The sequence below is a fragment of the Podarcis raffonei genome, chromosome 8 (genome assembly GCF_027172205.1).
Source record: "Podarcis raffonei isolate rPodRaf1 chromosome 8, rPodRaf1.pri, whole genome shotgun sequence".
Lineage (NCBI taxonomy): Eukaryota > Metazoa > Chordata > Lepidosauria > Squamata > Lacertidae > Podarcis > Podarcis raffonei.
In genome coordinates, this window is record NC_070609.1 from 19151239 (window position 1) to 19163562 (window position 12324).

General features: G+C 46.7%; 1 protein-coding gene across 1 annotated transcript in view; it reads left to right on the forward strand.

Moving 5' to 3' along the window:
• The window catches only part of LOC128419242 (IgGFc-binding protein-like), a 61761-nt gene that overhangs the window by 39016 nt on the left and 10421 nt on the right, over positions 1-12324 (forward strand). Inside the window, exons 17-25 of the mRNA XM_053399676.1 lie at positions 253-854; positions 2120-2687; positions 3686-4275; positions 5488-6067; positions 6657-6856; positions 8225-8366; positions 9020-9348; positions 10229-10802; positions 11584-12203. Of these exons, the coding sequence (XP_053255651.1) occupies positions 253-854; positions 2120-2687; positions 3686-4275; positions 5488-6067; positions 6657-6856; positions 8225-8366; positions 9020-9348; positions 10229-10802; positions 11584-12203 (4205 nt within the window). The remainder of the gene's footprint in view (positions 1-252; positions 855-2119; positions 2688-3685; positions 4276-5487; positions 6068-6656; positions 6857-8224; positions 8367-9019; positions 9349-10228; positions 10803-11583; positions 12204-12324) is intronic.

Genomic DNA, 12324 nt, shown 5'->3' on the forward strand with positions numbered 1-12324 from the left:
TTTAATTAAAAAATCAGTTCCATGTAACAGCTGAATAGGGATGGGCTAGGAAGGCAAATAGTGGATGTATTATTTCACCTGTATTGAACACTTCAAGGCGAGAATTGCATATGAGGTTATCCTGTTTTATTTCTGCAGTGCTCTAGCAGGGATTTTAGGCTAGCAGAATCTAGAACACGTTGCTTCTGGCCCGCGCTGTCTTCTAAGCTTTTAATCTTGTGCTATTGATAAAGATCTTGTCTCTTTTGACAGGTGCATCCTGCCCCGAGAACAGCCATTATGAGCTCTGTGGGTCTCCATGTCCTGCCACCTGCAATGACCAAGCTGGGCCCAAGAATTGTTCCTCAATGTGTTGCGTGGAAGGCTGCCAGTGTAACGAGGGCTTTGTGTTGGATGCTGGGAAATGCATCCCCAAGTCTGCCTGTGGGTGTGTGTTTGAGGGGAAGCACTTACTTCCCGGCGAGCACTTCTGGGGAGACAAGACATGTACGAAAAGGTGCTTCTGCGACCCACAGACAAGACAAGTGAGCTGTCAGGCAGTGAGCTGCGGAAAGGGAACGGAGTGTAGGGTCGAGGGTGGCATCCAGAACTGCTACCCAACCGATTTTGGCAACTGCTCTGCCTCTGGCGACCCGCACTACATTAGCTTTGATGGCCGGAAGTTTGACTTCCAGGGCACCTGCGTGTATCAGTTCACTGGGCTGTGTGAGAAGAGGGAAGACCTGGTCGATTTCCAGGTCCTTGTCGAAAATGACCAGCGAGGCGGCCAGTCTGTGTCCTATACCCGGACTGTAGAGGTGAAAGTTTATGGGGCCTCCATTGTGATGAGCAGAGGGAACCCTGCAAAAGTCATGGTGAGTTTATCATAGAGGTGGGGAACCAAATGCAGGGGCAGAGGAAGGGGGGTGCGGTTGGGTGCAGACCACCCCAGGTGTCACCACTGAGAGGGGTGACAAAATGCTGGGCGGCACTCATCATGGGGCCTGCAGCGCACCTGAGCCATGTGTCTCTCCTGGGAGAGTCGCAGTGGCTTGGGCACGCACAGGCTGCCCAAACGGTCCGCCCGCTGCCTCTCCCCCCAGCTGTATGGCAGCTGAGTGGGAGGAGGCAGGCAGACTCCAGAGGCCCCGTGGTGCATGCCACCCCTATGGGCGGCTCGCCCTGCCCCTGGGCGTGCCACCCCAGGCACCCAAGTGGCTTCCCCACCACTGACCATCTCCCCAAGGCATCTCCTTGCTACACTGGCCTTGCTTTGTACCCTCCTTGCATGACTTGAATGTGTCCTTTGAACCCTGATCATGCTTGCCTGGAAGAAAGATAGAGAGGCATATATGATTATGCGTTAAACTAGCCTACTGTACATAGGTAAAATTAGCATTTATTGCTCTGCCCACTTTTGCTTCTGACCCCTCTCACCTGTGGCATGTGGCCCCCAGAAAGTTGCCCGGAAGGGAATGTGGCTCTCAGCCTGAAAAAAGTTCCCCATTCCTCATCTGGAACATCACAGTTGGAAACTATTGAGAATTGGAGAGGGGATTATTCTGATAATGAAGGTACCTGACATGGTTCCTTTCCTCTCCATGGCTAGTGCCCAGAAGAAAGATGAAGTTTTTGAAAAGAGACCATTCTGTGATCATATGAAATCTATTTTCCAGCATTATTATTATTATCATTTTAAAGGGAAACTTTACTTCAATAATCTAGTACAGAGGGTTATCCTTTTTTTGGTTGCAGAGCTGAGAGGAACAAAACAGGCAGGGGCAAATTTCCCAGGTTGTGTGTTACCAGAAGTTTCACCCCTAACAGAAAGCTAAGATCAGCAAGTGAATTCTTTGTGGTACTTGATACCTAACACAGAATTTAAAAAGAGTTAAATTTCCCCTCCTCCCTGCAAATGGTAAGTTTTGCTGCTGATCTCTGTGCTGTGGAGCAGCCTTGCTTAATCTTACGTATCCCAAGTGTTACTGGTCTTCCAACTCCCATCAGTCCTGGCCAGCACAGCCAAGGGACAGGGATGATGGGAGCTGTAGTCCAAAGTACCTGGAGAGCACCAGGTTGGGGAAACATCATGGATTACAAAGGCACTTCTGAAATGCCCCCTGTTTTGAATGGGCTCTAGGTGAACGACTTGCTGACCAACCTGCCCTACAGCATCGACATCAACAGAATCTCCGTATTCAGGAGAGGGCAAGGGGCAGTGGTCCAGACAGACTTCCAACTGACCGTCATCTTTGATGGGATCAGCCGGGTCACTGTGTCTGTGCCCAGCAGTTACCGTGGCGCCTTGTGTGGTCTCTGTGGGAACTTCAATGGCAACAAGCAGGACGATCTTACCATGAAAGATGGCACAGTGGCTCCACACCCATCAGACTTTGGTCAGAGCTGGAAAGTGCGGGAGGTGCCAGGCTGCAGCAAAGGGGGCACGGAAGAATGCCCTGCTCTGTCAGCCATTGAGAAGAATCAACGGAACCTCAACAAGGAGTGTGGGCTCATCCTAGCCAAGAGCGGCCCCTTCAGAGAATGTCACAGCAAAGTGGATCCAGAAGGATACTTCCAAGATTGTGTGTACGATTATTGCTTCTTTGATGGCCAACAAGCTGTGATCTGCCAGGTCATTGCCAGCTATGCTGCAGCATGCCAGGAAGCTGGGGTGACCATCTATCCTTGGAGATCAGACACCTTCTGCAGTAAGTGCTAATGCCCTGAGCTGTTTTCTGAAATTCCTCAGATTTTCAGAGTTACAGAGAACATGGTAATCTATCTAAAATGACATGCAAATATATGAATGCTTATTTTTCTTCTTAAAGTATATATTCAAATTTTGTCCCTGTACCATTTCAGGTAAAACTTCATGTAAAACTTTTCCCAGCTGAGAAAGTCTCATTGTCCCCCCCACCCAAGTGATGGACAGACCTGCCCACTCTCTCAGTTTCTTAGTTTTTCTAATTTGAAATTCAGCTGTCCACATTTCAGAAGGAATCTGCCATTTTTGAAAGTGGGGGAGAAATCCCCATTAAAATTTGTCAGCATTTTAGTACCCATTTCTACTAACAAACACATTTTTGCAAGTAATTTCCCCATAGATAATGTGCTTTGGTATGCTATTTTCAATAAAATGTTCATTTTAATGGCCGTTTCCCACCAAATATAGGCATTTTTTGGAAATACTAGTTGGTTGGAGAATTGCATTGTGATTTTGGAAATTATGAATTAAGCAGTTTCACCTTTAAATGAGAGCCGAATTGTATTTCTCCCACACCCCTATTTTCTCCCAGTCTAGGCATTCAGTTATTGTATGTTGGGAGGCAAAGAAAGATGGGACTTCTTAAACCAGGTGGGGGTGTGTGCAGTGTAAACACACACACACACACACACACCAGGCTACCATTGAAAAGTGGGGATTCCAAACAGGTGTAGGAATAGGTCAAAGACCAGCTCTCGGTTGGAAAGCTGTCCATGGCATATTTGGGAATCAGGAGTGGAAGAGTGCTGTTGTGTTCATGTCCTGCTTGTGGACTTTCTGTAGGTATCTGGTTGAGAGCAGAATGCTGGACTACATAGGCCTTTCATGCGATCCAGGAGAACTTTCCTTATGCTTATAATAACCCCTTTCAGCATGCCATCCTAGAACATCCTGGCCCTTTCCTCCCTCTCAATGTTTCTTTGTACTGGTTCCAATTGACAGGTCTTTCCTGCGCTCCGAATAGCCACTACGAGCTCTGTGCGAGAGGTTGTGCTCAGACCTGCGGCAGCTTTTACGCTACAGTCCCTTGTTCGGCTACGTGCCACGAAGACTGCGTGTGCGACGAGGGCTTTTTGCTGAGCGGTGATCAATGTGTGCCCACGTCCCGGTGCGGCTGTCACTACCAAGGACACTACTACCCGGCAGGAGAGACTTTCTATCCAACCTGTCAGGAGCGTTGCATGTGCCACGCTGGGGGGAGTATTGGGTGTGTCTCATTCTCCTGTGGCCCCAATCAGGAATGCCGGTTGTCAGATGGTGTCCGGAAATGCTACCCTGTGGGCAATGCCACCTGTTCTGGTTCAGGTGACCCTCACTATCTCTCCTTCGATGGACGGGCCTTTGACTTCCAAGGCACCTGCACCTATACCTTGGCTACAGTTAACACAGGCAACCGGCTTTTGAGATCCTTTACTGTCAACGTGGAAAACGAGGCCTGGGGGAATGGGAAGGTGTCCGTTACCAAGATGGTTTCTGTCTCAGTCTACGGCGTTACACTTACATTACTGCAGAACAAGCAAGGTCAAGTGATGGTGAGTCCAAGCTATAAGGAATGGGCAATTGGATGGCCATCTGTCATGGATGCTTTAGTTAAGATTCCTGCATTGCAGGGGGTTGGACTAGATGACCCTCGGTGTCCCTTCCAACTCTAAAATTCTCTGATGCTATGATTTTTAGCCATTCATCCTTTTTCTCTCTCATTAAGACATTGTCTTTGCTCAGTCATTCAATTAGTCCTAAATGAATCTGAGAATTTATGTTTGGTTTCTCTTTCTTCCAGCCCTAATTTCAGTTTTTCCATATTTCCACTTTTTTTAAAAAAAAAGAGAGAGTCCTGAAAATTTGTCTACATTTTAGTGCAATTTTTATTGCAAATTTATCCTAATCTACTGAGTTTTGCACGCAGTTTTGCCTAATATACACAATGTGGCAAGTGATATTTTCTACTTCAGTGCATTCTTATATGTCAGGGGTCGGCAAGGTTTACCTCGCGTGGGACGGTTCACTCCAGCGGAGATCCCTCTGTGGGATGGAGCGTGTGTGCATGAGCATGCACGACCATAATTTCCAGCATCTGCTTCTGCGCAGACACAATTTCCAGTGTCTGCGTCTGTGCAGATGCGATTTCCAGGTCTTAGCATGCGCAGACGCGATTTCCAGCACGGCGGAAGTGAGTCCCTGCACTGCGCTGGTGTAGCGCAATGCGTGGACACTCACCGAGCAGGCAGCTCGGTTTGGGGGCAGCTCGTGGGCTGGTTAAATGACTCCTGTGGGCCGCTTTGGCCCATGGGCCTCAGGTTGCCTACCCTTGCTATATGTCATTTTCACTAATATATGCATTTTTATACAAACATTACTTTGCTATTGTATATGCAATTTTTGTACAGGTTACTTGGCCAGAGAACTGCATTGCAAAATTCAGAAAATTTCAAGGATAGTGGTGTTTTGGTTCTCATATGGTTTCAGAAAATGTAAATTCTTTTAAATGCAAACCGAATCAAGTTTCTTCCCTCTTCCCATCTGGAGGTTGAGAAGGGTGACAGCAATGAGGGTGGGGTGAGGGCAGAGCTAGCATCCTCAAGTACACACACTCTTCCTCACACGCCCTTTTCAGCACACCTGTTTCAGGTTATCAGCACTGAAAGGGCTAGGATAAAATATGTTCCTCCTAGGAGCTTTATGGTTATCTTTCCACTGCGAACTCAAAAAACCAACCCTTCTCAAACAGGAAATCCTTCTTGCAGGTGAATGGCTTGATCTACACCGTCCCTATATCCTTGTCTGCTGGGCGGATCAGAGCCTATCAACACGGCACAAAAATCCTGATAGAAACTGACTTTGGTCTCATTGTGAGCTACGACCTGGTTTACCGTGTGACAGTCACAGTCCCAAGTACTTACCAGAGTGAGATGCGAGGCCTCTGTGGGAACTACAACGGGCAGAAGGATGACGACTTCCTGCTACCCGATGGGAGCACAACTTCCAATGCAGGTGACTTTGGTGCTTCCTGGAAGGTTCCAGTCCATGGGGCAGCTGGATCTTGCTCAGATGGATGCTCTGGAAACAGCTGCCCAGTCTGCGATGAAAGGAAGAAGGAGATCTTCAAACAGCGCCACTACTGCGGGATCCTCACTGCGTCTGATGGCCCCTTCAGGGCTTGCCATGGAAAGGTCGATGCCAACGTATACTTCAACGACTGCATCTATGACCTGTGCATGGGCAACGGGGACAGCCAGATCTTGTGCAACAGCATCCAGAGCTACGTATCTGCCTGCCAAGCAACTGGAGTCTCTGTTGAGCCTTGGAGGAGCCCTTGCTTCTGTCGTAAGTACTGGCGATTGAAAGTTCATGGGGATGTGAAATGGGAGAAGAGAAATGGGAGCAGAATCTGAACTGGTTCCATGTCACTTTGGGGCTAAACTAGAGGGGTGTGCTCATTTGCAAAGCCCTAAAATGTCTCAGGCTCTACAGAGACTGAATTCATTTGACCTTTCCAATTACACGCGATCACCCTCTTGACTATTTCTGACACACCAGCTACGAAATTGTTTGCAATGGGTTCCTGCCAGAGCCAGAAGTCTAAGGTAGAGATGGGGAGCCATTTTTCAGTCCTGGGACCATGTTTCCTTCTTGGTAACCTTTTTGGGTCCGTATGCCAACAGTGAGCAAAGCCAGAGCAAAAATGGGTGGAGCAATTGATGTCATTTGTTATCTTTGCACAGTGGGCCAGTATCTATCCCCAATCTTTTATACCCCTCTCTATCCTCTATCCAGGAAATTAAGAAGCATGATCAGAGTTCAAAGATACCTTCTAGCCAGGAAAAAGAACTAGTCCCTCTTTTGGATTTCACAACCATTTTAAGAAGCACCGGGGTTCTTTTGGTCTAATATCTTTTTTTCTTTTCCAATTTAGCTCTGCGCTGCCCTGCCAACAGTCACTATGAGATCTGCGCCCAGCTCTGCCCCACCTCCTGTGCCAAGATCACAGACCCTGCACCCTGTCCGAAGACTTGTGCTGAGGGCTGCCAGTGTAATGATGGTTTCTTCTTTGATGGTGTTGGCTGTGTCCCCGCAAAAGACTGTGGGTGCATAAAGAATGGACGCTACTACAAGGTAGATGGTCTTCTGAACCTGATTTTCCTCTCCTCCTTTTAAAATTAAAATACATTTTTTATTTTTACTGTCCCCAGTCATTATGGATCAAGTTGTTTTCATCTGCTTTTACCTCTGTGCTTGCTCAGTTTCACGTTCTTTCGAATCAGAAGTCACAAGCTGTTGTGATAATTTCTAGGACTTAGAGAATTCCACAGCCTTTGTATAATTGAGTCAAGTTGTGTGTGTGTGTGTGTGTGTGTCTTGAGGTGTGGTTTTCTTTTGTAATCTGAAAGTAACAAAGTCCTAACAAATGAACTGCCCTTGTTATGAGGAGGTGCAGCAAATGGCAGAATAATGCATTTTTAAATGTAAAGATATGACAGAATTAGAGCCAGTGTGGTGTAGTGGTTAAGAGCGGTAGTCTCGTAATCTGGGGAACCGGGTTCGCGTCTCCGCTCCTCCACATGCAGCTGCTGGGTGACCTTGGGCCAGTCACACTTCTTTGAAGTCTCTCAGCCCCACTCACCTCACAGAGTGTTTGTTGTGGGGGAGGAAGGGAATGGAGAATGTTAGCCGCTTTGAGACTCCTTAAAAGGAGTGAAAGGCGGGGTATCAAATCCAAACTTTTCTTCTTCTTCTTCTACTAAGGCCATGTTTATAAATGAAACAGAAGAGCCCAGACCTTAAGCCTATCTAATCCAGCATTCTGTTCTCAGTGCAGAGGCTAATAATAATAATAATAATAATAATAATAATGTTATTATTTATACCCCGCCCATCTGGCTGGGTTACCCTAGCCACTCTGGGCAGCTTCCAGAGTGGGGTGCTTGGAAGCAGGGCATGAGCTCAATAGCCCTCTTCCTTAGTTGCAGAGTGGCTCGGGAAACCCAGTCAAATGGGTGGGGTATAAATAATAACAACAACTTCCTCTTCTTCTTCTTCTTCTTCTTCTTCTTCTTCTTCTTCTTCTTCTTCTTCTTCTCATCACCACCACCACCACCACCATCATTATCATTATTTTTACAGTGGTACCTTGGTTTATGAACTTAATCTGTTCCGGAAATCCGTTCTCAAACCAAAACCGTTCTTAAACTGAAGCTCGCTTTCCCTACCAGCTCTGGTGACTTGACCAATTAATGGGTTTCTCCTTGAAATGTGATACCTGTTAATGTTTTCATGCCATCATTTGTTGCTTCAGAGCATTTAGAAGCTGGCATGTATTCATAAATAATGTTATTGACTTCAGGTCCAGTTGCAACAGAGAACCACATTCAGAACTCTTGGCTGGATGCTATTTGCCACCTTCACCTACACCTCTAGTGTAGATCTGATTCTGCCCTAATTCTGTTGTTGCTATATTTTATTGTTTTCCAAATTTCCCACCAGCCCAATGAGAAGGTTCTGCTGAATGCATGCCAGGAGATCTGCCACTGCATCCCAGGCCTGGGAGTGATTTGTGAGGCCCACAACTGCGCTGCTGATGAGATGTGCAAGATCCAAGATGGAGTCATGGGTTGCTTTAATAAGGGTAAGGAGAGATTAATTAAAGAATGAGATGAGGAAACTGTGATCCTTCAAGGTGACTCATTGTCCCTGATCATTGACTAGGGCACAGAGGTGCTTGTAATATGATTCCCTTTGTCTTTAATATGGTCCTGCTGCCCAAGTAGTGGCTTTTGAAAGATATGGATAGCTCAGTTGGTTAGAGCATGGTGTTTATAATGCCAAAGTTGCAGGTTCTATCCCCGTATGGGACAGCTGCATATTCCTGCATTGCAGGGGGTTGGACTAGATGATCATTATGGTCTCTTCCAACTCTACAATTCTATGATTCTATGACTTATCCACACTCACACATCTCTATCCTCTACCCAGACAATCAAGAAGCATTTTCAGAGTTCAGGGACATATTCTAGCCCAATAAAACTGGGACAGGAAATGAGGGTTATGTGCTACTCTTGCCTTTTTTGCTTCCCCCTATTGCCATGAGGCCATCATGGTACTATCCATGTGTTCTTGGACTACAGCTCCCATCAGTCCTGACCATCTGCCATATTGGCTGAGGCTGATGAGAACTGGAGGGCAACAGCATTTGGAGGGCACTGTACTGGCTACACGCAATTAGATATTCACCCCAAATTGCATCTAGCAGTCACTCACATTTCGCCCCTTTCATTCCAGATCCATGTAAATCCCTGAAGTGCCGAGAAAAAGAAACATGCAAGATTGTGAACGGCCAGGCCAAATGCATCCCTAACTTCTCAGGAATTTGCTGGGCCTGGGGGGACCCACACTACCAAACCTTTGACAAAAAGAAGTTTGATTTCCAGGGCACTTGCTCTTACACTATTGCCAAGTACTGTGGGAATGATGCTACGCTGGTGCCTTTCACTATCGATGAGAAGAATGACAACAGGGGCAACCAAGCTGTGTCCTACGTGCGTCTGACCAACATCTATGTCTATGGGTACAAGATCTCCATCCACAAACAGGAAACTGGAAGAATCCGGGTATGTCAAATAGTCAGGGGGGGATGACCCCACTGAGTGTAATGGATTTCATTCTGATATATAGCCAGAGCCCAAAAGTTTAAAGTAGCATTAAAGAGTAAGGAAAAAAATAGTATATACGTATGTCAGGATGGAGAAGAGAAACAAATGATTGCAAATCAGATTGCTATACCACTCTGAATAACTGAGGTAATGACCATCATGCTATTACGTAACTAAAAGGCCCTCATTATCCAGGAGTCCTATCTCATTTTTCTTTCTTTTGGAAAATTTTCTGTTTTACAATTTAAAATACTCATTTTACATCCTTTAGATATCATTGACTTCCCTCCTTCTCTTTCCATGGTTCATTTTACATAACATAAATCCCTGCATATTTACAAAAAAACTATACCATTCAGTATTCCATTATTGCATCCAACAAAACTTATTTACACAGTTGAATTTATCTTAATGCTGCCAGGATGTCCTATCTCATTTTCCTGAGCTTGTGTCACTGTGGCAAGGGGCAAGACAGTGGCAGGGTTGGTGCAGTGCAAATGCTTCAGCAGAATTGGCTCTGCTGGTGTGTTTGCCTCACTACATCCTCGCTGCTGCCTTGCCTCTCCCCCTTTTGAAAAGCCATAACAATGATGGTGATGGGAGCCACGACTCCTTAAGTGGTACAGTAACAACACAGTTCCTAACCATGTCTGCTGATATACAAGTCCAATTGAATTCAGTGGGTTTGCTGCCAAGTAAGTGGGGTTATAAGGCTAGGATCAACCTGGCTGTACCTGTTTCCCGCAGTTGTGACTACATGGGATTGTGTGGCACAATCTCCAAAAAGCCTAAGAAAACCAAAGGAATTATGTGTGTTGTCTTGCCTTTCTGCCTCTAGCTGAATGACAACATTGTCAGCCTGCCACTGACTCTTGAATATGGCAAGATCAAGCTGTACCAGAGTGGCACCAATGCTGTCCTGCAAACAGATTTCGGCCTGCAAGTGACGTACGATTGGAAATGGCACCTGGTGATCACTCTCCCCAGCAGCTACTATGGGACCATCTGTGGGCTGTGTGGAAACTTCAACCAAAACCCTGCAGATGACATGGCCTTTCCCAATGGCACCAAGGCTGCCTCCATCATAAGCTGGGCCAGCAGCTGGAAAGTCAAGGACCGGGACCCCTTTTGCTGGGATTACTGCCGAGGGAATTGCCCAACATGTGATGAGAGCAAGAGGGCGCTGTATGGAAAGGAAGAGTACTGTGGGCTGATCAGCAAACCCTCAGGGGGCCCCTTCAGAGAATGCCATTCCACAGTGAATCCAGATGACTTCTTTGACAGCTGCATTTATGATGTGTGTCTCAATGGAGGAGCCAAGAACATCCTTTGCCAGGCCTTGGAAGCCTATGCTAAAACCTGTAGGAAAGAGGGTGCCACCATATATGATTGGAGGACAGCCTCTGGCTGTGGTGAGTACTTTTCCTTTAGACACACAATGTATGTAATGACACCTATGGCTTAGAGCAGCAGTGATTATTAATAGTCCACAGGCCTTCAACTTCCAACCCTCCACAAATATCTGACACCACACAAAGAGGCAGGGAAAGAAAGCCACAGTGCACAAGATAGCCCACTAAGTGCATGCTTTTTCATTGCTAAAAGCATAAACAAGAGGAAAACCTTGAATGAGATACCCTGTTTGCTTTGTATATCAGTTTGTGGTTGAGAATAGCTGTATCTGAAGCAAACAAATCCATGAACTACATCACTCCTCTAGCAGCAGAGCTTCATGAATCTGTTTGGCTATTGGAATGAATAGAAGCATGGCTGGACCAAGACATTTTGCTACCTGAGTCATAAGAACACAAGGTCTAGCATCCTGTTTTCGCAGCAGCCAATCAGATGCCCAAAAAAATTCACAAGCAACCCATGAGTGCAACAGCACTCTCCCTACTTCAGAGTCCCAGCAAAGGGTATTCAGAGGCATTCTGTCTCCCACAGTGAAGGTAGAACATAGCAACCTATTCGCCATGAATTTGTTTAATCCTATTATTGTTTAACCCATCTGACCATGTGGCTGCTGGACCTTATGTTATCCTGGGAAAAGGATAGTATCTTTCATGTAAGTGCACTTTTAAACTCCCAGTGTTCCTGCTTCCACATACAATATCAGCAACAAGAGCTCTTGCGAAGTTGAGACTTCAGCACGTTTTATCAGTTCTTAAATTCCTGATGTTCTCCTCCTTACAGCCTTGCCGTGCCCTCAGAATAGCCACTATGAGTTCTGTGGCAATGCCTGCCCCGCCAGCTGCTCCGACCGCACGGCTCCCTCTTTCTGCACGCAGCCATGCGTGGAAGCCTGCCAGTGCAATGATGGCTACATCCTCAGCGTCGACAAGTGTGTGCCTGTCGGGAGCTGTGGCTGCACCTACAATGGGCTCTACTACAAACCCGGAGAGGAGTTCTGGGCTGATGAAACCTGTGGCTTCCGCTGCACATGTGATCCCACCCTGGGCTTTGCGGTGTGCAAACCAGCTGGCTGCAAAGCCAGTGAGCAGTGCACTGTGGTCAACGGAGTCCGGGGCTGTTATCCCGTAAGCACTGCTACTTGCTCAGCAACTGGGGACCCTCACTATACGACCTTTGATGGGAAGAAATATGACTTCATGGGCACCTGTGTCTACCAGCTGGTTGGGCTCTGCTCTAAGGACCCGACTCTCAGGCCTTTCAGTGTCAATGTGGAGAACAACAACCGAGGCAACCCAAAGGTGTCTTACACCAAAGTGGTGACATTGAAGGTCTACGATGTAACCGTGATTATGAGCCAGGAGCATCCGCGCAGGATCCAGCTATTGACACAGGAAATTGATGTATGTATGTATGTATGCATGTATGTGGAGGTTCTTTGCGTCCTTTCAGGACCCCTAGGGAGGGTGGCTGAGGCTCTTGGAATAGTTTCTGTATCTTTGGACATTGTAGCTTTAACTACCT